The sequence below is a fragment of the Anabrus simplex genome, chromosome 5 (genome assembly GCF_040414725.1).
Source record: "Anabrus simplex isolate iqAnaSimp1 chromosome 5, ASM4041472v1, whole genome shotgun sequence".
NCBI lineage: Eukaryota > Metazoa > Arthropoda > Insecta > Orthoptera > Tettigoniidae > Anabrus > Anabrus simplex.
The window spans coordinates 420,605,493-420,631,771 of record NC_090269.1 but is presented as its reverse complement, the minus strand read 5'-3'; the positions used below and the strand labels follow the sequence as shown (position 1 = coordinate 420,631,771).

The following is a 26,279-nucleotide window of genomic DNA, read 5'->3' as shown; positions in this document are numbered from 1 at the left end:
GCAGCGAACAGCCTGGAGTCGAACTCAGCATCAGCATCGTACCACGTTCCATCCCTCGAAGACACCACAATTAATCCCTCGAAGACACCACTCATTAATGAGTTGCATTTCACACTGAAATAAGTTTGAATGCATAGTTTGTACTCACACTTTTATAATATGGCAGTGAATATGTGACTTGAAAAAGCACAGTCAGTGTCACAAGTCGAACTACACGTTAAGTTTCTGTGGTAATAAAATGAGATCGCTTCTGAAGTCGAAGGCACAGTCTTTCACCACACAGTTTGTAAGACATGAAATTAGACACTAGCACAGTTCATAATATCCACAGATTACGTCGTAAATTCGGCATTAGAATGACTATCACAGTCCATTAAATTCACTAGTAAATGCAGTTAACGTGTAACTTCTACAGCAGTCTCTAGAATCCTAATATTCACTGCTTAAGTGAATTTTATGAGCGAGTTTTTATAATAAGGGTTCGTATGACCTAATATCACCATAAAATGTCCTTCCTTAATATTCAGTCCTTTTCTCACGACACTGATCGAATATTCAAGAAAATACGTGAAAATTAGCTACACTCCGTCCTATTAATCACTGAATATTCGAGTGGAATAATACTTATTTTATTATTATTACAACTTCCCCCATGCGGAGGCTGCCACAAGGGCAAAGTATGTCGACTACACAGTATTTTGTCTTCTAAGTTACTGTTGACTTTGCTACTGGGCCAGGTAGAAAAATCACCACAAGGCTCGGGAATAAATTTGCAATACGGTTCTTCAGATGTTATATAGATGATTTTGGAGTATGGTCACTGAACCTCGTATTGCGGCGATAGCGATCAAATAGTTCACAATCGTAATTGTAGACGAGAAATTTGTCTCAAAACTCACGAAATTGTCACTAGTTGAAAGTTTAATTTACCATGCACAATTTCCTAATATGCTTGTCACCGCAAGTGATTAAGAAAGAAAGTCCATAAGGCTGTCAACCTGGCAAATTTAACACTTTACAAAAGAAAATATTTATAAAATCCTCCTATCAATACAAGTCAATACTTGATAACCGTCAATACGGAATGAGATTCATAACTTGCAAATTTAACACTGGTATTTTCAATTCTAACTAAATACACAGTCAATAACACGAGATCACTTGTTCAAGAAATTCGTAAGTCTCGTACGACGAAACTCAGTTTTATAGTACTTTATAATATTCCACACGTCCACGACGCGGTTGAAGTTTTCAACTTATTACGATCTTGCACAAATTCAAAGTCTCACAATATGACTTACTCGTATCTCGCGCAACGTGACGAAGCAGCATGACCTTCAGCCATGATCGAGTTGTAGATTTCAACTGACTATCCCCCTCAAGTCGTTGACCTATTTATACACCGCTGGAAGCGAGCTCACTGGGTCAAGCGACAGAGGAGCGATTACGTATCCCAAACTTCTACTCATATCTTCTGAACTAATAGATGGATTGATCTCAAATTTTTATCATTTTACATTTGAAATGTGGGCTACACGTTGGTGTTTGTCTCATTTTTATCTGTTGAGCCGTTTAGAAGTTGGAAAAATAATTTCTGGATGTTTCTATGGGGAGGTAAAATACATGTGGCGCTGATGTCACTTGACCTTGTTCCCCTCTCTCACTGTCTCCCTCACACTTACACGGAGCAGTAGAGACTAGAACATTCCCTCGTACAGCTGTTTCCGATGTTACAACTCAGCCATTCCTTAATGATCAAAGATTTTATACAACTAATGTTCCAGGGCCTATGTCTTCCTGGTACAGTATTGATGAACAGATGTTGAAGGAAATTAAGAAGAAATTTGGAAAAAGAAGTACTGATCAAAGAGAAAGGTCAATACTCTTTTTTGCGGAAGACATTGTTATTTTACCTCAGTCTGCAGAGGATGTGTTGTAATTTAGCCTTGGAGAAGATTGAATGAAGCTCAGTGATATAGAAATATACCGATTATCATATACCTAATACAATGCAGGACCATTTTTTGCCCACAAAACCACAGCCACTTGGTGAGGTATGAGGTAGCAGAAGGTATCCTGGGGTATCTGGTACCACAAGGGCAACAGCAAGTCCTCCAGTTGACATACACTGCTGGGTGGTAGTGATGTAGCACAAACCCACTTTTTCAAGTGGAACCATAAATGTTCAATGGGTGCATTATCCTGTTGGAAGTAGCATTCACCCTTAGGGAACTCTGTTGTCATGAACAGATGGACTTGGTTCAGTTGCGAGTAACGTCTGTATACCATATAGCTGTTAGGGATTGGTGTACTCGAATAATGGGCCCTAATGTGTCCCATGAATACATTACCCAGATCATCACACCTCCAATAGCCTGTGCCATAGCTTCCGATGGAAAGTGGCATACACAAGCTCGGCAGTCAATGTGATGATCCAGGAATCTGGATTAATCAAACCAGGCAAACTCTTTTGCAGTCATCCATAGTCCAGTGCGATGATTTTGTGCCCACCTCATGCCTTGCTTTCGGTGGAGTGCAGTTAGCATTGGGGTACAATTGAGTCATCGACTCCACAGTCCCATATGTAGTAGTGTTTAATGAACAGTGTGCTGGGAAACATTGAGCTGGCCATTATCATTGTACCCTGTGCTGTCACAACTTTCCGTTTATGAAACGCAGAGTGATCGGCCAATTTTCCCATTTTGACACTATTAACACGTTAGCTGCCACACTTAAGCACCATTTTGAACTAAACCTAGTTTCTCCTTATTTCTTATTTTGTGCATGTGTACTGCTAATAAACCATGAACAAGGCAAAAATGTTCATGTTCAGGGGGCTCACAACTACCGACCCAATCAGGCACTGTACGTTGTTTAGCCTTTCATAATAGATTTGGTGCGAGAATTCAATCAAGGTCTATTGCATGTTAGTGTCCATGAAAATTAGTGATTACTTAGATGCATCCAGGGAGCTGGCTGGCTTGAAAGCTGAAACTGAACGTCTTGGCTGTGAACTAAAATTTTTTAGGCCACTGAACATGGGCTCTCACCTGGCCAGCAGGCGTTTCACAGGAAACAGGTCCTTTCACCATTCTTTATCACATCTCTCTACTGAAGTACACTGCAATTTCAAATAATTTGTTCAAATTCTCAATTTCACCTTTGCCATTAGTCATTACAATATCAATCATATGCCGACCCAGTCAGGCCGATAACTAATGTTGCACATTGCGTCATTTTGTAAGTGTTCTATGCTGTGTAGCCAACCGAATTGGGTGACAGTGTTTCATCATCGGATTACCAGAGAGTCACTTGAGATACCGTGGCTCATTTTTCCACACTACAATGCGTAGTATAAGAGTTCCTTTTCACATTAACTATCAACCAGCTGTTGTCGGAGCGGAGCAGGTATTAATAAATACCTGTACTGCCAGTCCAATTGGACCCCGCATGGCAGCTAATGTGTTAACAGCAACTCTGTAGACCTATCCCACATATGCCATGCTACCAGCTTGCCACATGCTATTCTCCCCGCTTCAGGCACGCTATATGTTCCTGGGTTGGGGTGGTTGTAATGTAATGGCTCATGGTGTAAGTAGGTAGATGAATGTTGCTGTTTGGGTTGTACAGTAATCAGTAATTAGAGAAGTAAGGACATATAGACTAGCCCAAGCAAGAAAGGCATTTCTTAACCTTTTGGGATCCACTTGCATCCCCTGTAGATCTAGTTCAAAATAAAGCAAGTAGGAGATAAACTGCAGAGAGATTTATTTTATACAATTAACACTTTTGAAAGTAAATCTGTACAAAATTCTTATACGATTTATGTCCAGAAAGTAAGGCTACAGCCTGTTAAAGGGTACAGGTAATGTATTGATACTGATGATGATGCTTGTTGTTTTAAGGGGCCTAACATCGAAGGTACGTTGGCTAAACTGGCTTTGACTTTATTCCTTCGACTTTCGTCTCGCAACTGTTCCTCATTGCTAACTGGAGTCTAGTTCAAGCAACACATCTTAACAATGGCTGCACCAATTCAGAACTCCACCAAATGTGAATTGTGCTCTATCCTAAGTTTTCTCCATACTAGATGTGAATACCTTCCAGATATTAACAAAGTAATATTGTTCCCAATCTACAACATAGAACAAAGTGCATGCTGAATTCTCAGAAGGCAGAACAATGTTCATGACAAATGCAGGAGCAATAGGCCATCTGTGATAACAGTTTAACTTCGTAAGAGTATTAAGGGAACCATTTGTGCAGCTTCCATTTGTCTTTTGCAAGATTACACTTTCACGAATAAAGAGAGATCAAGAATGAAGTGGAAATGTGGTTCCGGCAGCAGGTGGTAGAATTCTACGATAATGGGATACAGAAGTCAGAGCCCAAAGATAACAAGTGTGTAAACAATGGAGGCAGTTATATTGAAAATAAAGCAAGACCGGTAAATAATTTGTAATGGATGTTTCGTCTAACAATCATTTTTTTTCAATGGATATCAGCCATTGTAACTTTACTTTTTGGACACACCTCATATTGTCAGTCAGTCATCAATGTTCATTGATAATTTTTCATCATGTGGTATTTTCAGAAGACTTGTTGGATGGTGTCCTGGGTTCCTTGGACAAATTCCACACAGAGATTATGTCTACAACCTTTCACTTTCCTGTCTGAACGTAACGACACAATCCTTTGTATTTCTTGTCCTGTCACACATCAGCTTCCCGTTGAGACGTAACATCAGAATCACTCTCGCACAGTTGTTCCTAAAATCACCGCTATGCATTCGGCTATGTTGGTGCTCATGAACATTATTCTGTAGAGTAGATGATATATTTCCGGAGATAGCGCTTCTAAAATGAATAGTAGATTTCAGCATTACACTGAGGAATAATTATACTGAAGGTAAAGCTTGTCCAACATTTTGCCCCGATTTTTTGAGAAATCTAACCTTAAAGTTAACGAGTCTGATCGAGAGCTTCCAAAAGGTTAAGGACTTTGTTTAACTGTAACGTGTTGTACATTCATATTAAGATGATTTTCTATGGAGTGTTGTATGGAAATGGAACATGCACAGTAACTGATGTAGAACTGACAGTAAACCATCTGCAGCCTGAAGATAGTTTTCCATGATTTCCTAATAACTGTACACACTTTTCTATTGATATGCACAGAGTGTTTGAGTAACCAGTGCTGTGTGTTACACTAATAAACCCAATGATTTTCACGCAGATTATCAATTATTAATACTCGTGATCTGGCTACCAGTTTTGGGAATTACTTTTTACTATCAACAGGGTATAACAGATGCTTTCTGTGCTCTAAAACTTCATTGATATCCAAAAACTATGGTAGGGGCTTGTTGAACAATATATTCAGTTTGTCTGACCTTGCACATAATTTGCAACTTAATTCACAGTCTGTGTTTTCGAGTCATTCATCAGTTTCTTTCTCGGTCAGACTTGGCCATTTGTACACTTTAGAACAAGCGATGAAAACAGAACCACTTTTTCCAGCACTATTTACTGACTAATGGTTGCTGGTACACAATCAAATACCGTAATAACAATAATGCAGCAAGGAACTGTCACCGGATGTTCGCATGTTGTTAGCCCACATAATAATCTTGACACAACTAAACATATTAATCCACGAATAGCAATAACAAAACGGTGAACTGTCATCTGAGGCTCCAATTTTTGTCAACCCACAGAATATTGGTCATGGACAAATGTTACAATTGCTTAAAATAAATGAACCAATTAATTAAGAGTTAGGACGAAGAAATGTCACTGAGGTCAGTGACTGACCCTCTCAATTGATACGCGAGTGTTGACCAGTGCAAGCAAATTCTTAGTTTAATTGTAAGAAAAATTGTAACCTTTGTGCTACTAAATTAAAAAAAGCTCGTGGCACTCTTAAAACTTGTGCATTAGAAGTGTTTCCTTGCTATTTAATAGTTTTATTTCTGAAACTGCAGCCATGGGACTGTTGCTGTATTATGGACAGGGATGAGGAAAAGTACATAATAAAAGTAATTGGGCTGAATTACATTTACCTGATATATTTTACTCGATTACTAATGACTTTTTCAACAATTAATCAGGAAAGTTACAATTACTATACAGAACACAAGTCATTACAATAATCGTTGACTTTTTTTTTTTTTTACATGGGGCTGGAAGGATACCTAAGTTTACAAGGAAAAAATACTTTTTTACATAGACATATTAAGTGGCTATCATCACTAAATGAGACTAAACAAACTGTAAATAAGATTGCTCCCAAGCAAAGTTTACATGTCAGATTCTTTTTTAATTATTTTCAGGACCAGCTAATTCAAAATATTAATTCAAGTAGGTGAATGGAAATTCTTAACCCCTTTATCATCACAAGTATATTCCAGTTCAATTATCAACTAGGATAGTTCACGATTATCTAAATTTCAACCTGTTATCACAAGTGCACATTATATACCCTTGACAAGACACCTTGCAAGTGCTGGGGCTCGAAAATTGCCAAATTCTTGATGTGAAGTATATCGATTACCAGAATGTAACCTATTGCATACCTGCCATACCTGTGGTTCTACCTTTGTATAACATTTCATTTATAACAAGACTTTTTATTAATTTGAGAATCTAACAGTTCTAAATCGAACTCAATACTTCCAAAGTTCTAACTTGAGTGAAAAGGATTATACTGTGTTAAGTGTCGTGCTAATCGTGACTTCAAGATTTTGAAATTGTGGTTATTTGAAGTTTTATTCTCCAGATACTTTTAGGGGCATCATAAGTCTCATATTAACCCTTTGAGCGCCGCATGCTAATACGGTTTTCCTACCGCTGAGCGCCAAGGCCAGTTTCCGTTTTTTGCAAGCTTTTGTTTGATCACTCACAGTTCAGCTGTTATTGTAGGTAGAAACTTGAAATTTTCGTTATGTTTTACTAATATGTTTACCTCTACGAATAAAGCCTTACTCAGTCGATTTATGACCATTAGTAAACATTTGGCAGCCAAAACCCAAAAATATTAATTAAAAATAAAACAAAACAAAAGTTTAGCAATAAAATTCAGGTAGAACAAAAAATGTTTATACATCGCGAACATATTTATTGGTTAGTACAACCTATTATGAAGCTATATTGAAAATTATTCATTTTGTGCCTAAAATAATCTGTAGTAAAAATAATTAATTTATATAATTATACAAATGAGCCAAAAATACAAGTCTAATTACACTTGTTTCATTTATATATCAGTACTTACTAACTGCGGTACAAAAAGGCCTCTCAAACACACTTATATTTTGTCAAGCACAATGGATATACTGTATAATCATTTTCACAGCAATAAATGAACAAGTAAAAGATCGAGAGCAACTAGACACAGAGCGGACAGTTTGCACAAACGCACCAAGTAAAGCGCACCAATAAATATGCCTGCTGATTAGACTAATGTACTGTAAGAATGGCCTTGAAAATAAACGATGCTGTTTATTGCAAAAAAAAAAAGTAAGTCTTTAAATTATATTGGGAAATTCTGAAAGGAAATTACTGTTATTTTTAATAATAAAAAATAAATACTGAACGTCCTTTTGAAAGGACGTTGGCATTTTTAAGATGAAAACGAAAGGGGCTTTCAAAAGGACGTTGGCGCTTAGAGGGTTAAGTGTATTTATATGTGCGTTGATTTAATGATATGTATATTTACAATTGCCTGTTCTCATATTTGGCTGAAGATGACGCTCGCCAGCATCGAAACTAGTTCAGAGTAAATATTATAACTTATTTGGTTTAATATTGGTATTGAAAAGGTGGATTTTTAATTTTACTTTTCTATTATGACTCTTGCATAACCATTCGCTTGTTCTCTGCATTGATTCGTTCGATAATAACCTTTAGCGTTCTGTATAAAAAGTAGTTCTTTTGTTCTTCACCACAAATTACAAAGCATAGGTCATGTAGTTACGAAAAAAAACCTGTGAATCATGTTTGTCGCTTAATTTATTTATTGCCACATATTGCGAAGCTGAGGTTATATACAGTAGATGTAGAGTTACATGAATTTTGTTGCTTATTTTGTATTATTGTTTATCGCTAATCATGAGTAAATCTACGAAAAAACATAAGGTGTTTACGGAAACCTATTCTTTGAGTTTCCCATCTGTACTGAAAACAAAAGTTGACGAATTTGCCTTTTGTACCATGTGCTCTTGTTATATTAACATAGCACATGGCGGAAAAAACAACCGGACTAATCGTGTAAAGTGTGTTAAACATCTTGGTAATTTTAAATCTAAGGAAGAAAATCAGAAAATAAACCGTTTTTTGGGGGGCAAAGTTGGAGATGTTCACGATATAATAAAGGCTGAGTGGTTTTTTTTTTTTTTTTAAGTGGAAAACAACATTCCATTCAGTGCAACTGATCATGCAGGAGTTTTGTTCAGAAAGTTGTTTCCTACGTCAGATATCGCAAAAAAAATATGGTAGTGGTCGCACAAATACATGTTTACTGAACGAAATGGTGCGTACTGTAACACAGGACATTGTTACTTGTTTACAGAATAATCCATTTTCTTTGTTGGCAGATGGAAGCAATGATACAGATTCCAAGTTGTATCTCATAATGGTTACTTTTTATGATGCTGCTCAAGAAAGTATTATAAATACTGCTTTATTGGTACCAGCATTGGAGGGGGATTGGACAGTGCGCAACTTAGGAAAGCTGCTATTGTTGCAGTTGGAATTAGTCTCAATCAAGAACTGTCTGAAATTATGCTCCTGTTATGATTTGACAGAAAAATGGAGTTCTAGCAGTTCTGAAAGAAGCTCATCAGGATATTTTTTGTATTGGTTGCAGCTGCCATCTAACAAACTTATCCACTGAAAAAGCTGCTGTAACATTACTCGTTAGAAAATAACAAGAATCTCATCAATTCTATTACTTGGAGAAGTGTGCCAAAAGAAAATGTCTTCAGAAACTTCAAAGTATGCATGGAAAAGAAACAAAGAAGTTGGTGAAGATTGTGTGTACAAGATGGTTATCCCTAGCCAGGTGTTTTGACAGATTATAATCTAATAATTATTATATCAGTGGGATCCACTTTTTTTTTATTTATTTTTTATAGGATGATGTGGTAGTGTTTGCTCCAAATATTTCTGCCAATTTATCTTTCTTTTTTTTTTTTTTTTTTTTTTTTTTTTTTTTTTTTTTTTTCAAAGGACCCTGTAAATCTGATGACAAACAAATGAAGAGATTTTGTGATCCTCCCTCCTCCTCATTTTCTGCTTAAAGATTGGCATGTTCTTCCAAACGTGACATACCTGTTCTCAGAAACGTGAATCCCATTGCATCTGAAGTAAAGCTGCTTGCTTCTTTCCTCTGACCTAAACAAGGCATTTTGTACTGTTTTTACAGATGACTATCCCATCATTTGATATGATCAATACAGTCCTTCAGAATGCTTCTGCATATATCCATGTACTGCTTGAATTAATGATGGATCTATCGTTACAAATGCTCACCAAGTTTGTGAAGCCAAGTGTAGTTAAACGGTCTGTATTGCTTGATGTCCAGTATCACCCAATCCAGAATCAGAAGGATGATGATGAATTGGTAATTGGCATTCATACCTCAAACTTGGTTAAGGCGCTGCAAGATGAAGACAAATCTATTTTTGTTGTCAGTTAAAAACTATTTCTGTGGAGTCTGTGACTACATGGTTAACAAGTTCCCTTATAAGAACAATGTGCTAAAACATGCACAGGTTGCTAAACTTGATGCCATTGAAGAAGCACAGTTTTTTTCTGTTAATTCCTTTTTGGAGAGTTCCTGTTATTTTGTGTAAAAGAGAAAATGAAACGAGATGACGCTGTGAATGAACACCAAAGCCAGTTTGCGGCTCTTCAGATAGAAGACTTGTCCGGTGTTGTAATTAACCAAGATACAAATTATTCGAAATGGGCACAGTTGTTGAATATCGGTGGAGCTGATGGACATTATAAATATGACAGGATCTCTATATTAATGCTGACTATACTTGCCATATCACATAGTAATGCAGAGTGTGAACAAATTTTTAGCCTGGTTAAGAACAGAACGCAGCTCAGGTCATCGATGTCCAATGGAACTCTGGAAGCCATTTCCATTTTGAAGACTTTAAGTTCTGAAGCATGTAATGCAAACACACGTTTTATTGACTTTCTAAACGAACCAAAGCAAGCCACAACTTTAGCTGTTAAATCAGAATGATGATGTGCTTGTGATGTTGTAAGTAACTTGTGCGCATATAATTATGTGCAGCAACATACTCTTTACTTCAATGTTTTAATTAGTCATGTGCGTAAACAAATTGTGTTGTGTAAGTAGATTTCATTGATGCATTTTAAAGATATTTGTGTTAGTTTAACTGAGGTGAAATACTTTGTCCCTTTATAATGTCATCGGTTGCATGTAGTGTTTTATATTAATGCTGTTGAACTCATAATTATCTGAAGGAAGAAAATACTTTAGTTTTGTCATGTTTACCGCCTTTTGGTGCATTGGATTCCTGCATATTTTGATGTACGGGCATTTTACTGATAGGTCATTTGGAAAGTTGGCAGGTATGCTACTACAATTTTATTTCAAGGAGTAAATTAATTTTAAAAATAGTAACAATTACAATTAAAAATAACTGAAAAGTAATTATTACAAGTAATTTTATTACTTTTACTCAGTTGTTTCCCCAACTCTGATTGTCATGATACCTGTATTATTTGCAAATGCCTTGTCTTGTAATCTTAACTGTTATATATAACATGATCATTTGATTGATGTTTTGCTTCAGGGGTCTCCTACTAAGGATTTGTCAACGGAAGAGTCTCCTAAGAAGGATAAGAAAAAGAAGAAAGGCTTGAGGACACCATCATTCCTCAAGAAAAAGAAGGAAAAGAAGAAGATGGCTGAAGCATAGGTAGTCAAACTACTGGGTTAGTACATATTTATCTAAACTTAACGCTCAGTTCGAGATCACAGGCTTTGCTAGGAAAATTTACACGTCCCTAGGGACATTTAGTTTTGCATGTTAAAGGATACTGGTGGCTCATCAATAAATTTATTTCCAACTAGCTGATGTACCCATGCTTCGCTACAGAATTCTCAGAAAGTCTGTCTTTGTCGTTTTCCGAACTGAAGTCAATGTAGGTCATTATGACGTCAGTAGGGATGTAGCGATTCAAAGCAATGTCATCACATAAAATACTCGATCAAATGAAAAACCGCACATTTTCTTGTTTCTAACGAAAATTACTACAGTGCCGATCTAACAGTCCAAAGTTCCAGTGTTGGAATGACCAGGCTGCAGACAGCCGCGAACTCTCCTCTGACATTATTCCATTAAATGTGCACACGTTCATTCCAGTCAGTGCCTCAGAGTAGTGATTGAATAGCTGGAATGCTATGATTAACCAGTGTGTTACGTACCAATAGTATCAGGAAATTTATGAACCAGAGGAATGGGATGCTAAAGAAGAGACAGATCTAACTCCCCAGCTACTTTCCTCCAATATTCAGGCAGGCTGTTATACTCGGTACACAGTAGTAATCCCATCTATCGGAGATAAGTGGCAGCAGAAGACACAATGCACATCACAACCAACAGTGGTCAACGTAATGTTATTGTTGATCAGTTTTATAAGCTTCATATATTGTAGGCCTTCACATTTAGTTTTCTTCCAACTCTGTGATATTAGGGCAACTTGTAAAATTATTTATAGCATATACTGTAGTTCCTTATTCCCCGACTTTACGTACCGATTTTCGTTAAATTCTGTTTATTCATGTTCTCGTGACTCGGCGCTGATATGAACTTAGCAACAAAAATCCGAACTCATGAATATCTCTGATATCCTAGCCGGTATGGTAAAAATCTATAAGACATAAATGATCGGAAATGTAATGCTATATAACTTCAGTTATTATTTATTGATAGGACCACTAACATAAATATTTGAGAATTAAATTTTAGGCCTTCCCCTAAACTACCACTTCACTCAGCATGATGAATATAATTATTTATGGCCTAGATTGTAGAGACTTATTCCTGGACTTTACATACCAATTTTTATTAAATTCTCTTCAGTCGTTTTCTTGTGATGCGCATACATACGAGGCATGTTTTTGAAGTAATTACCGTTTTGATATTCAGCTGATGCAGCACTGCGGTCGGCATTCCATGCATGCACGCTGTGTACCTGCATCTATTTGCAAGGCTAAGACACCATTACAGCAATAGTCGCCCTTGTGTACGTTTGTTGGCAAGCATTTGAAATGGCCTCGCCGATCGAGAGTCCCGACTGTGAAGTCCGGTCTGCTATTCGTTTTCTGAGTGCAAACGGTTTGAAAGCTATCGATATTCATCGTCAACTGCCTGCACCAAATCTTCACTAATGACTGAAGGTCACTCACTCTGTTCTTCATCATGCACATCTTTGTGGCCACCTTTAAATGCTCGAACCCATTTTCTAACCACTCCATCGCTCATAATGTTTGGTCCGTAAACTGCACAGGTCTCATGATGAATATCGATAGCTTTCAAACCTTTTACACTCAGAAAACGAATAATAGACCAGACTCCACAGTCGGCAGGACTCTCAATCGGAGAGGCCATTTCAAATGCTTGCCAACAAACGTACACAAGGGCGACTATTGCCGTAATGGCGTCTCAGCCTTGCCAGTAGATGCAGGCACACAGCGCACACGCACGGAATGCCGACCGCAGCGCTGCATCGGCGGAATACCAAAACGGTACTTACTTAAAAAACATGAATCGTACATGCAGACAGCCAGAATTTACGGAAAATTAAAACCTGCACTTCCTTATTACTATGGATACGACCGATACAGAAATACCCTTCTTTTTAAATTCTGAGCAATGTACAGACAAAACTCTTCTTTTATAGATATTCTATCTCCATATTTTCATACATCACTCCTAATTCTTCTGCATCCACTTTTTATCAGCCTCCAACTAGTTTGTTTCTGCTTACTAGCTTTGTCGCGTTTATAGACATCAGTACTCATCGAGGGGCCGTGTTTACAGTGCACAGTTACATAATGTTGCCAGAAACCAAAAATTCAAAAATAGCCTGAAATAACAGGTATGCAGACTCAGCTGTCCGATAGTTCAGCCTCTTGTCACCATGATTGCTATCTCTCAAGAGTTAAACATACTTTGCATACTTCTTGTATCAGAGCTGTTGATTTGGATAACGCTTAGAATATTCTACTTCCTCTTAAAACAATAATAACCACCAATCATCTTAGAACATTGGTCACCGTTTTTCTGAAACCATGTTCAAGCTGCTCTCTCTTCATATTTGTTTTATTTTCAATCTGACATTACATATAGGATGCTTTTTTTTTTTTTTTTTTTTTTTTTACCTTATCTATATTTACAACCTACGTTTATTTACATCTAATTTAATGAATATTTAATTTTCATGACCGCATTGTACTCTAAATAAACTTTTAGCTTATTAGTTCGTGTTCAGTACATCTAATAGCAACTGACGCAAAAGTGGAAGGTTGTGGTTTCAGATCCCACTGGTGTCCGATTGGCCATTTTTTGTTCTGTACTTAACATGTACTGTACCAGTAAAAGAGCCCAACTTTAAGATTTTAATTTTAACGTAAGCATGAAATAGTTCTCAGGGCGAAACTGGATAGACACTAGCTAAGGCTTGGTACAGGAGGCAGGGTCCTATCTACAAGAAAATTTTTAATCCGATTGAATAAGACTTTATTCCTTAAATGCATATCTAATTGCACATCACCTCATTGTAGATAGGGGTTGTCTTCAACATCGTCCTTTTAATGGTCCGGGTCTCCAGCTCACCGGGCCGAACAGGCTGGAACACGTTCCGGAAGATGCCAAATACTCCGTTAAGATGAGGCCGGAACACCCAGGTTGGTCGTGTATGAGTAAGTCTCGAACTTCCGATGTTCTGGATAATCTCCGATGGTCTCTGACGATGTTGCACGTAATCACTCATCACCTAAGTCCGATGTGGCTGATGGACTCAATGTCCACAAAGACTTCGAAAATGTGTTCGTCACTCGCAGAATATACCAGTCAAAGTTCATAAAGACCTTGAATAATTGGTTTCTCACCACTGGCGAAATTACAAGTCGCTGTCCATAAAGACTTAACACTCGCGAAAATGACAAGTCCATGTTCATGAAGACTTTGAATAATTTTAAAGTTGACCACTGGCAGAAAGTGCAAGTCAATGTCCACAAAGACTTAGAATAATTTGTTCCTTAACACTCACAGATATTACAAGTCCATGTTCAGAAAGACTTTGAATAATTTTAGAGTTCACGCGCGCACAATTGATAAGTCCCATATGGTCGTGATGGTTTAAGTTCCGCATGAAGACTGTAACTACTCGAAGATAGCCTCTGACGACTACGGCAGCGTGTAGAGCCAGGCTGAATACTCAGCTGTGACTGACTGATCAGGCTAAAGTGAGCCCTCCTTATATTCGGTTTGGGGGCTTCTACGTCGTCATATAGCGTGATCCCTTGAAGCTGGTTATCCCATGAATCCCTCGACGGATTTACTTGAGATTCACGCTTTGCGACGTTTATGTGATTCCCTTCAAAATGACATGTCGCTCAAGTCGCTACCATAATTAGTAGAGGAGTTTTATAATTTTCTTAATCGAATGTTCGTGAAAGTGTGACACTTGAATCCAGAACATACCAGGTCAGGCCAGCTACACTTGGCGTGTCAGGCGGGTGATCTATCTTGCCCTTGCCGCTATGTCACACACACACACACACACACAGCTGTCCTCGACTCGCTCGCTCGTTCCACCGAATGTAAACAAACCAGGCTTGTTCGGAATATTACGCGTGATGATTAAATGCAATTAACTATCAAAAAATACGCATGTGCAGGTCGTAACCGGTACAGTACTGAACACTACTTAATAAGTTTAAAGTTTATTTTGAGTACATCTAATTTGCTTTGTAATTCTTAGTTAAACTTTTGGGTTTAATGTTTGTTTTTTATTTAATTTCAGATACTGCAAACTAACCACTTCCACCATCTTTCAGAAGAACCAATACTGCCAGTTGTTGACTTGTGTTAGCATTTAGTTGCCAACGATCAACATCCGTTCCATATAGTATGTGTGGATGTCGCGTGTGTCACCAATACTGTTCATGCAAGAGACTCCCCCTTGCTTGGTTACATTGCGTGGTGTTGCTATGAAATGGCAGGCCTGCTTCTTGTACTGTTTTATTTTTAAATGAATATATATATTTTAGCTTTGTACAGATCACAAAGAAGAAAGTGCAAAATTTAAGATACGAGGTGTTTTTTCAAGATGATTATCCTTATATGTGCAAGCCTAAAATGCTTTCCTTTTTAATCACTCGATTCTCAAAGAGTACCCCTCAGAGTAGTACTGTAGTATTTCAGGGTTTTTTATCGAGCTGGTGTGGTTCTAATGTTTGGCATCATTTATTAGTTTTTTATTGACAACAGCGATTAGCAAATTTATAAGGAACAAAAGTGCTGAAGACTAGAATGAAATAATTTACTGTGGTGCACAAAGAAAGCAAAAACAAACAAAAAAAAGTGGTAACATGAAATGAAGTCGTGGGATTTTGAGGCTTCAATTTGCTTGGAACGAGCTGCCAAAAATTGGTGCAGAATCATCTTAGACTGAGTTGCTTAAGCTAAAGGTGGTTCTACTGAGCATCTTGCTTGCAGCTCATATTTTATGTTAATGTGTACACAATTGATGTTTGCAATATCTTTTATGAAAGGACAGTTTTAAATGAGTAGTGAAATATTTGAGATGGTGCAGCAAACAAAAAAACTTGAGGCTTTGCTTTCTCTCTCTTTATATATATATATATATATTTTTTCTTTTTTAATGAAGTGTCTGGACTTGAAGAGTGAGAGTGTATTATAAAACCCACCATGAACATGTTGAAGATGTCTTGTTGAGAGCTATTGTTTTGTTGATGAATTAGTTAGATTTTACTACATATCTTATATTAACAGATCTTTGGGTACAACAACCAGCATGTTTTAATTTTTGATATATTGTATTATTTACGAATTTCATATCAGTTTATAGACTTATTGTTCGACATAGACGGTGTAAGGTTTTGTGTATATTTCCTCCCCTTTTTTATTGATGCTAGTTGACTTTGTGCTAAATACATGCCTATTTTTATTTTATTTTTTCTCCCTTTCTCTGGCTTTCCTATAACTTTTCTTTTTATTCTTTCAATGTTGTTATGCTGAAAGCATTTCTTATAAAGTGGTTTTCAAATATTCCATCAGTGCTTGCTTAGTAGACGACAAGAATTATCTTAGAGACTTGAAGAAGTAAGAAGGTTGCATCACATAAAATAAAACTATACCTTGTAGATGTAAATTATGCGTGTACATAGATCCGGTCCCATGCTATCATTTCTCTGAAAGGAATAATAATAACATGGGTTATTTAAGAGTTCTTTAATGCTTATGAGCTGAATTCCTATCCATTCTTGTAAAAAGATATTGAAACTTCACAGTTTATTAGCAAGATTGAAATAGGGAAGCAACTAGGGGAGAGCACTGTTTGTGTTGTGAATGGAAGATTGCTATATTTTTTATTTTTGGACCATAATCTGAAATTCAACTGAGATATTTTTTTGTATTCTTTGAAATCATTTCAATACTGTTCTTGTTCACTTTACGTGATAATTGTAAAAAAGAAAAAGTGAAAACAATATTATTAACATAATGAAATGCTACATGAGAATTAATAAATTACAACCTCAGGTTGGACTGCAGTGTTATTACATCACTTTGTAACATTAACCAGTTTTTTCCTAGGTATTTGTCCAAGACCTTGGTACAGTCCATAGAAGACATTGTAAATATGAATATAAAAGCTACAGTGGTTACACTTGAGTTCAGTGAAATCTGAATGTCCCTAAGAACAATGTTTCAAAACAGAATACAGTGAATTTAATTGATATTACTCATCTTTAAGAAGCTCAGAAGGTACATTTTTTGTTCCCTGTCCACATGCCCAAAAGGATTATATTCAATTACAATAGAACTTCAGTAAAACATTTCAAGGGATCACATATTATGCAGGAGATAACCAATTGCACATACCGCTTAACAGATATATAAAGGTACTGTGAGTTCTGGGACTTATAATACCTTCAGCTAAGATTTCCCCAATTCCTTGTGTTTCCCACATTTTACTTTCCTGCATTGCATCCTCCCAACAATACAGATGTAGTGACTGAATCCTCATACTTTATTTTTGTTCTCAGCGTTGATGATGGGATCGGTTGTTTCTGATTAAGGACGTTGTTTTCATTATGCTTCCTTGGAGGGCATGTCCCGGCGCAGTCTTTCACCGTCCCTTTCCTGCAGGTCGCCCGTAGGTGTCAAATAGAAAGACTTGCTTCATGTGATCCGAACCTGTCCTCGGACACTCCCAGCACTAAAAGGCATACGCTGAATAAAATAAGTAAATGGTGCTTCTGTAATATTTCTAATCTGAAAAAAAAAGTGTTCTTTGTTTCACATACACAGTTATAGCGAGAATTCATAACGGCGAAAAATTTACTTGCTATAGCGGATTGTCGTTATATCAGATTTTTCTTAAAATCGGTATGAAACGGCAATCAGTTTGTTCAAAACTTGCGTTTTCGCAGATTTCCATACTGCAGCTTATTCGTTAGTTATCTAACTCCGAGAATCATGAACCCAGATGTTCAATTTCTTTCTGAAAAATTGGACTATTATCACTCCAGTGTGTTCTGTGACAAACACTCGATTTAATTATTCAAATTGCACAATCTAATCTAAGTTAATGTTATATGCATAATGAAAACATACTTCAAGCACCAGTAAAGTAATGATAAACTTTTCTCTATAAATTTACATGGGAATAGCCTTACCAAAAATTTGACCACACGCTAGAAAATACAATGAAATCTTTGAAGTACCAATTCACGTCTTATTAAATCTATACAAAAATACCTCACTTATCGCATCACAAATTTTCACTATTACCACTTAGTACGATCACATTTTTCCTAGCCCTGAAAATGTTCTATGTCATCCCTTTGTAAGGAACGTGATTTCCAGCACAGATTGAGTCCTCGCCAGTGGAGGCCGGTCGGAAAAAGTTGCACGAAAACGAGAAGTGTCCTTGAAGTCCTGAACTTTATAGGGTAAATTACACCTTTGTGAAGCCAGCCGTTAGCCTCACGAAAGTTCAGTTTTGCTTTCCGGCTTTGTGCTTGCATTTCACATTCCATTCCGAAGTTAGAAATTTATTGTGTTGAGTTATACAGTGAAGGGAACAGAATATTTGGCGTGTGATAGCCTACGTATGGATTAGGAACATAATCATGTGAAGTTGACTAGCGTGGTCATATTATTTTGTAGACCAGTTATGAATACTGAAAAAATCGTGATATCGCTTGCTAATGAAGACAAAATTAAAATCTAGGAAGTAGACATCCGCATCTGACAACAATGGCACGCATGTTGAAACACATGCCTTCGAGTTTAGACTCGAGTTGATCCAATTGATCAAAGTGTTGTCACATTCGAGATGACTTTCAAAGTAATCCTTTTGCGCATGGCCGAGTTTAACCTTCAAATAATTCATGATCAAAGAGTATGATCAGAAACCATGTAATAACCCTCTGGTCCGAAATAGGCTTCAATTGACGTTTGTTTTAGAAAGAGAGTGACCTGCTAATAACTCGCTGATACTTTTATGGGCCCAGTGCAAATATTTTTATATTTTTTTGTCTGGTGTTCTACACACCTTTAAGTACATTGTTGTTACCGGTTTTTAATAAGTCCCAGTGGAAAGATTTTCGTATGTGTTCTCTAGTCTTTTTCACGCCTTTTAATACTCTCCTCTTTAGAAATGGTAGATGCCCTGTATCTTTCACTGTATCCGTACATAGACAGGCATTTAAAAATAAAAATTTCATAATGTTCCGCATTGAACTGTATCACAATTAAATTGAAATAAGAAATAAAATGGTTCAATCTATTCAATACAATTAAATAAGAAATGTAGTGTTACATTCTTATTTGATTAAAAGCGGTACCGGTTTCGACCACCAATCTGGGTCATCATCAGCCGATTAAAAATACAAAAACAATGCATAGGAAAACAAGAAATTAAAGGATAAGTCTTTCAAAAGGAGTTGAAGAGGCAATATAATAAGGATTAGCACTGTGCAATTTTAAATCATAAAATCCAGAAGAAGTTGAAGATGTCACTTACATGAAGCACGGCGCAAGCCTTTGAAGAGTAGCACAACACACACAATGTCCGGCACTGTGCCTCAAAATGTTTACGAGAAGAGGTGAATAGTTCAGTCAACCAGCCTGCATACACTGTCAGGCGCGAAGTCCCAAAAATGTGTAGAAGTCGAAGACGAATCATTTAATTGAAGCGAGATGCTAGCTCCTGAAGATCAACACAACATAGGTCTACTCAATGTCTGGCCCTGTGCTTTTAAATGCCGACGAAACTCGGTGAATAGCTTAATGATCAAGGTTGCTAATGCTTCAGTCGTGAAAATATATATAAAACAACTTAATATAATTGATGTATTGTACCAACACGCCATATGGATGAAGTCCTCTACACTCAGGGTCTTGACTGGTTCTTCTCGTTGTGGGGCAACTTCAGCGAACCGCGACGCCACAGCTAGCTAGGGTGGTTGATTGGTGCATAAATACGATGGTTCGCATCCCTGATCTTGAATGGTGATAAAATATATCGATTACGAGATGTCTAGTTGGGAATCCTATTGGGCGACTAAATTTTCAAATCTAAAATGTGGAGTATCCATTCGACTTCATGGCGTGCTTGCGTTATATGGCTTCAAGTCCATCAATACCCTATTAATACTCCCTACGATCTTGACTCGCATGATGCTTGCAACAAAGTTGACCATATTTCTAATGTTGGAATTGCCTTATGATTTATTGTGAACATGAGGTTGGAATTAATTCACAAGTAAGCTAAATAATAATGAAAGAATTGAGATATTCTGGATTGGATCATGTTTATTCAAGGTAATGTCCTAACTAGATCAGTCATAACCAATCATTTATCTATCGCTAACTCTGTGTAATGCAGTGATATCGGTATGTAATTTTCAACTTCCAACAGCTAATTGTGAATACAAACACCAGTTCACAATAATAAATAATATTAACCTTAAGATTGACAATCATTATGAGATCTCATTGAGCATATACTGCCTAAGTGAAACCACCTACATGAAAATACTCATTGCCTAATTGCGTTGTCATTGATACTTTTGCGTCAGACTCAATACCATGCATGTTGTACATATTAAGAATTTTTTTTACATTTATTTTCGTCGTTTTGGTCCAGACAGTAATGCTTTTTCATGGTTCGACTGAAATAAACTGAAATTAAATTATTACTACTACATCCTAATTAAATTACATTGTACTGAAGACGCTTGCATCAACGCGAAAATAAATGCACAACTATCCTCACACATACCTTTGAGGATCTATCTAACGTAACAAACAGTGGATGATATGGATGATGAGATAAGATATATTAACACAACATATTCACATTCAAATATCAAATCAAAGTATCGCATGATATATACTCTACGTATTAATTAACTACTAAGTCCATGAAGTGCTACTTTTAACCTATAAAAGATATCATGGTACACATCCTCGTAGCCATGTGTGTGGTGAATTTCATAAATGTCGCAAGCATATCGCTACAGAACCAGTCGAAAAGCATAAACAAACGAAATGTGAATCTCCACTACGGTAATCATGACGTCGTGACAATAAATCAGATCATAATAGTTGACACAGCTTCGTAGTTAATAATCTTCACCATCATAACCCCAATATACACTTGCATATGTGGCATATATATCCATTAATACCGCTTGACTTCAAAGTGCGCACAACACGCCTAAACGGCAAGTGCTTCGTGGCGGATTACTCAGTGAACTATCAACACATCTCACACGAATTCCATTACTCTCAATACACAGCACATTTCAGTATAAGAACCAGTTCAGCACACTCAAGCTCACCACAAGCTTCGGTTGTATATCACAGTATCATACAGCACTGACTTATTATCTACCACAATAAATATCAACATCACTGGCACTTAATATTCACTTGGCATACACATTATCACTTATATATATTCATATAACGTCTTCTCATATATTTATCACTCGTAGCTTCACACTAAATACATTACTTACCTGCATATTATCTTCTTGTAATACAACGATATGCCGTAATTTCTTGTTCATCATATTAATAACTCTGGTGTAATTAAGATTCGACTGATAATTCACCATTACCTGTGCGTAGCTAGCATTTACTTCACAATATAGATATGCCTAGATTATACACCTATCGAGCTCCATAGCTGCATTCGCTTAAGTGCGGCCATTATCCAGTAATCAGGAGATAGTGGGTTCGAGCCCCACTGTCGACAGCCCTGAAAATGGTTTTCCGTGGTTTCCCATTTTTACACCAGGCAAATGCTGGGGCTGTACCTTAATTAAGGCCATGGCCGCTTCCTTCCAATTCCTAGGCCTTTCCTATCCCATCGTCGCCATAAGACTTATCTGTGTTGGTGCAACGTAAAGCAAATAGCAGATAATACACCTACACGTCTCACATATGCTCGCATAAACTCGTTAACCATGCAGCAGTTACGATACAAATTGATATGAACAACTTCGAAGTCGAATCCCTTCAATTAACAATCACATGCACATAATACCGTGAAAATTCCAATATCGCATCGCCAAACGCGTATGTAAATCGCTACATACCAGAATAATTCAGTATACCAAGTCGCTTTATGCACTTCAACGAACTACCTCAGGACATCGCTTATCACTACTAAATTACATTTTTACTACTAGAAAATGCAATAAAATCTACCATGAAAAGCCATTATAAATATCTGGTGGTTTACTGACTTGCAGACCAGGGTATTGGGATTCGCATGGTCCAGGAAATCCTCCCCGTAACCACGCCATTGTCTCGGCTGGAGCCCGCTTTCACATTTTACCTTGCATATTGTTAAAGGAATTCATCTTCCAAACCATCATATTATTCTCAAGTAGATCACACCTGAAACAGTCTAGTATTAGATTAACAAGTCCGCATACCACCATTATTATACTAAACAATAACATGTACTCTTTGATGGCTTGGCTTTCGTACCACTTCTAATATTTCCTCGCTATTTGTCAGTAATGACACAGATTTGAAATACCTGCTGTGTATTAGTATTTCTTTACAAGACTCTAACAATATACACTTAGTTTTCCACAAATATTTTTGTAAAACCTTAATTCATCAACCACAATTCCAAGCTTCACACACGCCAACAACGACAATTATCTGTATTCCGCCTTCTCATTATAACAGAGACATGGAACAGAAGTATACTAACTTAGATATACCATTTCATCTCAAAGAGCATATCATTACCAATCAATACATAGGTGTCGCCACCGTCACACTTACAAACTATCGATATTTTATTCTACATGACATTAAACTATTTGCATTCCCTTTGGTTTCGTCTCGTATAATACACATTATAATCTATATACAACTTAAAATAACCTTATATACATAAAACTATACATCCTCACGCTTAAAAATGAATATAAAGTCCATTTCTTCACTTTCACCTTCTTGTGTTTGCGTAATGTGTAGATGAATACAGGTCCTGACTGTTCCATCGCCATGTTGCTGGATCTTGAGTCCTGAGTCGGCACTCATGCTGTCGCCCTCGTTCCACGTGAAAACGGCACGGTATGTATCAATGTTAATAGGATCTTGTAGATTCTTAAGAGATGCGGAACAGTTGACATAAAAGACAATTATTCAATCAATCAGTCGCTACTGATCTGCATTTAGGGCAGTCGCCCAGGTGGCAGATTCCCTATCTGTTGTTTTCCTAGCCTTTTCTTAAATGATAGCAAAGAAATTGGTAAATTATTGAACCTTTCCCTTGGTAAGTTATTCCAATCCCTAACTCCCCTTCCTATAAATGAATATTTGCCCCAATTTGTCCTCTTGAATTCCAACTTTATCTTCATATTGTAATCTTTCCTACTTTTAAAGACACCACTCAAACTTATTCGTCTACTGATGTCCTCCCACGCCATCTCTCCTCTGACAGCTCGGAACATACCATTTAAAGTCAAAGAAATATTAATGTTTATTTATTCCACCTATTCAATACATAAAAAGTTATTTTAATTAAGAATTAAAACCTGTCAATAAAATTATAGGGACATGTTTCGCCCTTTATCTAAGGGAATCTTCAGCCTTAATCTCAATCTGAAAGATAAAAAAATCAGGATCCGGATTGTTCTTAATTGTGGTTGATTTTTTTAAAAATAAATTACAAATGAATGTGAGGATGATGTAGGAAATATGCTTCAAAAGGTGAGCGAGATGGTTGACAGCAGTTAAGATATTCTTAAAAATAAAGTCTTACAAACAAATAGTCGTAATTTATACACTTTCTTGAATGTCACTGTCTAAAAATGTGGTAACAAGTTGCATATTGGTAGTTCTATAAGAACGCAAATTGCTACGTTGACTCTTGTAAAGCGATGCCATGTTGTTTGAGGGTGTTAGAGAAAAATTTGGATCCTAAACAGTTCAAACGTCAGAATAATGATGAAGAATGTTGCTGATTTAGGATCCAAACTTTTCTCTATTACCCTCAACCAACACAGGGCACCCCTTTACAAGATTCAACATAGCAATTTGCGTTCTTATAGAACTACCAATATGCAACTAGTTACCACATTTTTAGACAAGGACATTCAAGAAAGTGTGTAAATTACGACTATTTGTAAGACTTTATTAAGACTTTATTTTTAAGAATATCTTAACTACTGTCAAACATTTCCCTCTCTGCCGGGCTGAGTGGCTCAGACGGTTAAGGCGCTGGCCTTCTAACCCCAACTTGGCAGGTTCGATCCTGGCTCAGTCCAGTGGTATTTGAAGGTGCTCAAATACGACAGCCCCATGTCGGTAGATTTACTGGGACGTAAAAGAACTCCTGCGGGACTAAATTCCGGCACCTCGGCGTCTCCGAAGACCTTAAAAAGTAGTTAGTGGGACGTAAAGCAAATAACATTATTATTATTGAAACATCTCTCTCACCTTTTGAACCATTTTTCCTATATCATCCTCACGTTCATTTGTATATTTTTTTTTTTTTTTTAATCCTGCTTCATGAATTTACCGAGCTCAGAACATTTTAAGCAAGCCTCGGACCTATGGGAGTAATGGAGTCCCACTCCCATTTGACAGGCAAGGGACTCCTTGGAAACAACTTTGCGAACAAAATTGAATTCGATGGGAAGCTGTCAATATTAATGGGGCTTATGGAAGAAAGAAGGTAGAACTGGCTGAGTCAGCAAAGAGGATGCATCTGGATGTGCTAGGAGTAAGTGATATTCGGGTAAGGGTAGATAACGAGGAACAGATAGGAGATTATGAAGTGTACTTGACGGATGTTAGAAAGGGAAGGGCAGAGTCTGGGGTAGGGCTCTTTATCAGGAATACCATTGCACTCAACATAGTTTCTGTTAGGCACGTAAATGAGCGAATGATGTGGGTAGATTTGTCAGTTGGAGGAATTAGGACAAGAAATGTGTCTGTGTATTCACCATGTGTGGGTGCAGATGAGGATGGACAAGTTTTATGAAGCATTGAGTGGCATCGTGGTCAGGGTCAACAGCAAGGATAGAATAGTGCTAATGGGTGATTTCAATGCGAGAGTTGGGAATAGAACTGAAGGATATGAAAGGGTGATTGGTAAATGTGGGGAAGATATGGAAGCTAATGGGAATGGGAAGCGTTTGCTGGACTTCTGTGCTAGTATGGGTTTAGCTGTTACGAATACATTCTTCAAGCAATAAGGCTATTCACCGCTACACATGGGAGGCTAGGGGTACCAGATCCATAATAACTATATCTTAACAGACTTTGAATTCAGGAAATCTGTTAGGAATGTAAGAGTATTTCGTGGATTTTTCGATGATACAGACCACTATCTGATATGTAGTGAACTAAGTATCTCTAGGCCTAGGGTAGAGAAAGTGAAATCTGTCTGCAAATGAATAAGGGTAGAAAATCTCCAGGACGAGGAAATTAGAAGTACATGGATATGATTAGTGAGAAGTTTCAAACAGTAGACAATAAGCAGGTTTAGGATATAGAAAGTGAATGGGTGGCATACAGGGATGCTATAGTAGAAACAGCAAGGGAATGCCTAGGAACAACTGTGTGTAAAGATGGGAAAAGGCAAACATCTTGGTGGAATGATGAAGTGAGAGCAGCCTGTAAGCGTAAAAAGAAGGCTTATCAGGAATGGCTCCAAGCAAGGGCCGAGGCAGACAGGGATTTGTACGTAGATGAAAGAAACAGAATGAAACAAATAGTTGTTGAATCCAAAAAGAGGTCATGGGAAGATTTTGGTAATAACCTGGAAAGGCTAGGTCAAGCAGCAGGGAAACCTTTCTGGACTGTAATAAAGAATCTTAGGAAGGGAGGGAAAAAGCAAATGAACAGTGTTTTGAGTAATTCAGGTGAACTCATAATAGATCCCAGGGAATCACTGGAGAGGTGGAGGGAATATTTTGAACATCTTCTCAATGTAAAAGGAAATCATCCTGGTGGTGTTTCAAACAGCCAAGCTCATCGGGATGAGGAAAATGATGTTGGTGAAATTATGCTTGAGGAAGTGGAAAGAATGGTAAATAAACTCCGTTGTCATATGCAGCAGGAATAGAAGAAATTAGACCTGAAATGGTGAAGTATAGTGGGAAGGCAAGGATGAAATGGCTTCATAGAGTAGTAAAATTAGCATGGAGTGTTGGTAAGGTACCTTCAGATTGGACAAAAGCAGTAATTGCACCTATCTATAAGCAAGGTAACAGGAAGGATTGCAACAACTATCGAGGTATCTCATTGATTAGTATACCAGGCAAAGTATTCACTGTCATCTTGGAAGGGAGGGTGCGAACAGTCGTTGAGAGGAAGTTGGATGAAATCCAGTGTGGTTTCAGACCACAGAGAGGTCGTCAGGATCAGATTTTCAGTATGCGCCAGATAATTGAGGAATAGGCGGTTGTTTGTTTCGTAGATCTAGAGAAAGCATTTG

General features: G+C 37.3%; 1 protein-coding gene across 10 annotated transcripts in view; it reads left to right on the top strand.

Moving 5' to 3' along the window:
* Positions 1–16,854, top strand: part of hts (adducin 1-like protein hts) — a 506,583-nt gene extending 489,729 nt beyond the window's left edge. For 9 of the 10 annotated variants that reach the window (XM_067147801.2, XM_067147796.2, XM_067147800.2 and 6 more), the window contains 2 exons: positions 10,835–10,976; positions 15,075–16,854. In XM_067147801.2, the coding sequence (XP_067003902.1) occupies positions 10,835–10,960 (126 nt within the window). In that variant the 3' untranslated portion in view covers positions 10,961–10,976; positions 15,075–16,854. The remainder of the gene's footprint in view (positions 1–10,834; positions 10,977–15,074) is intronic. The other variant, XM_067147794.2, reaches the window with a different exon arrangement.
* Positions 16,855–26,279: the final 9,425 nt, after the last annotated feature.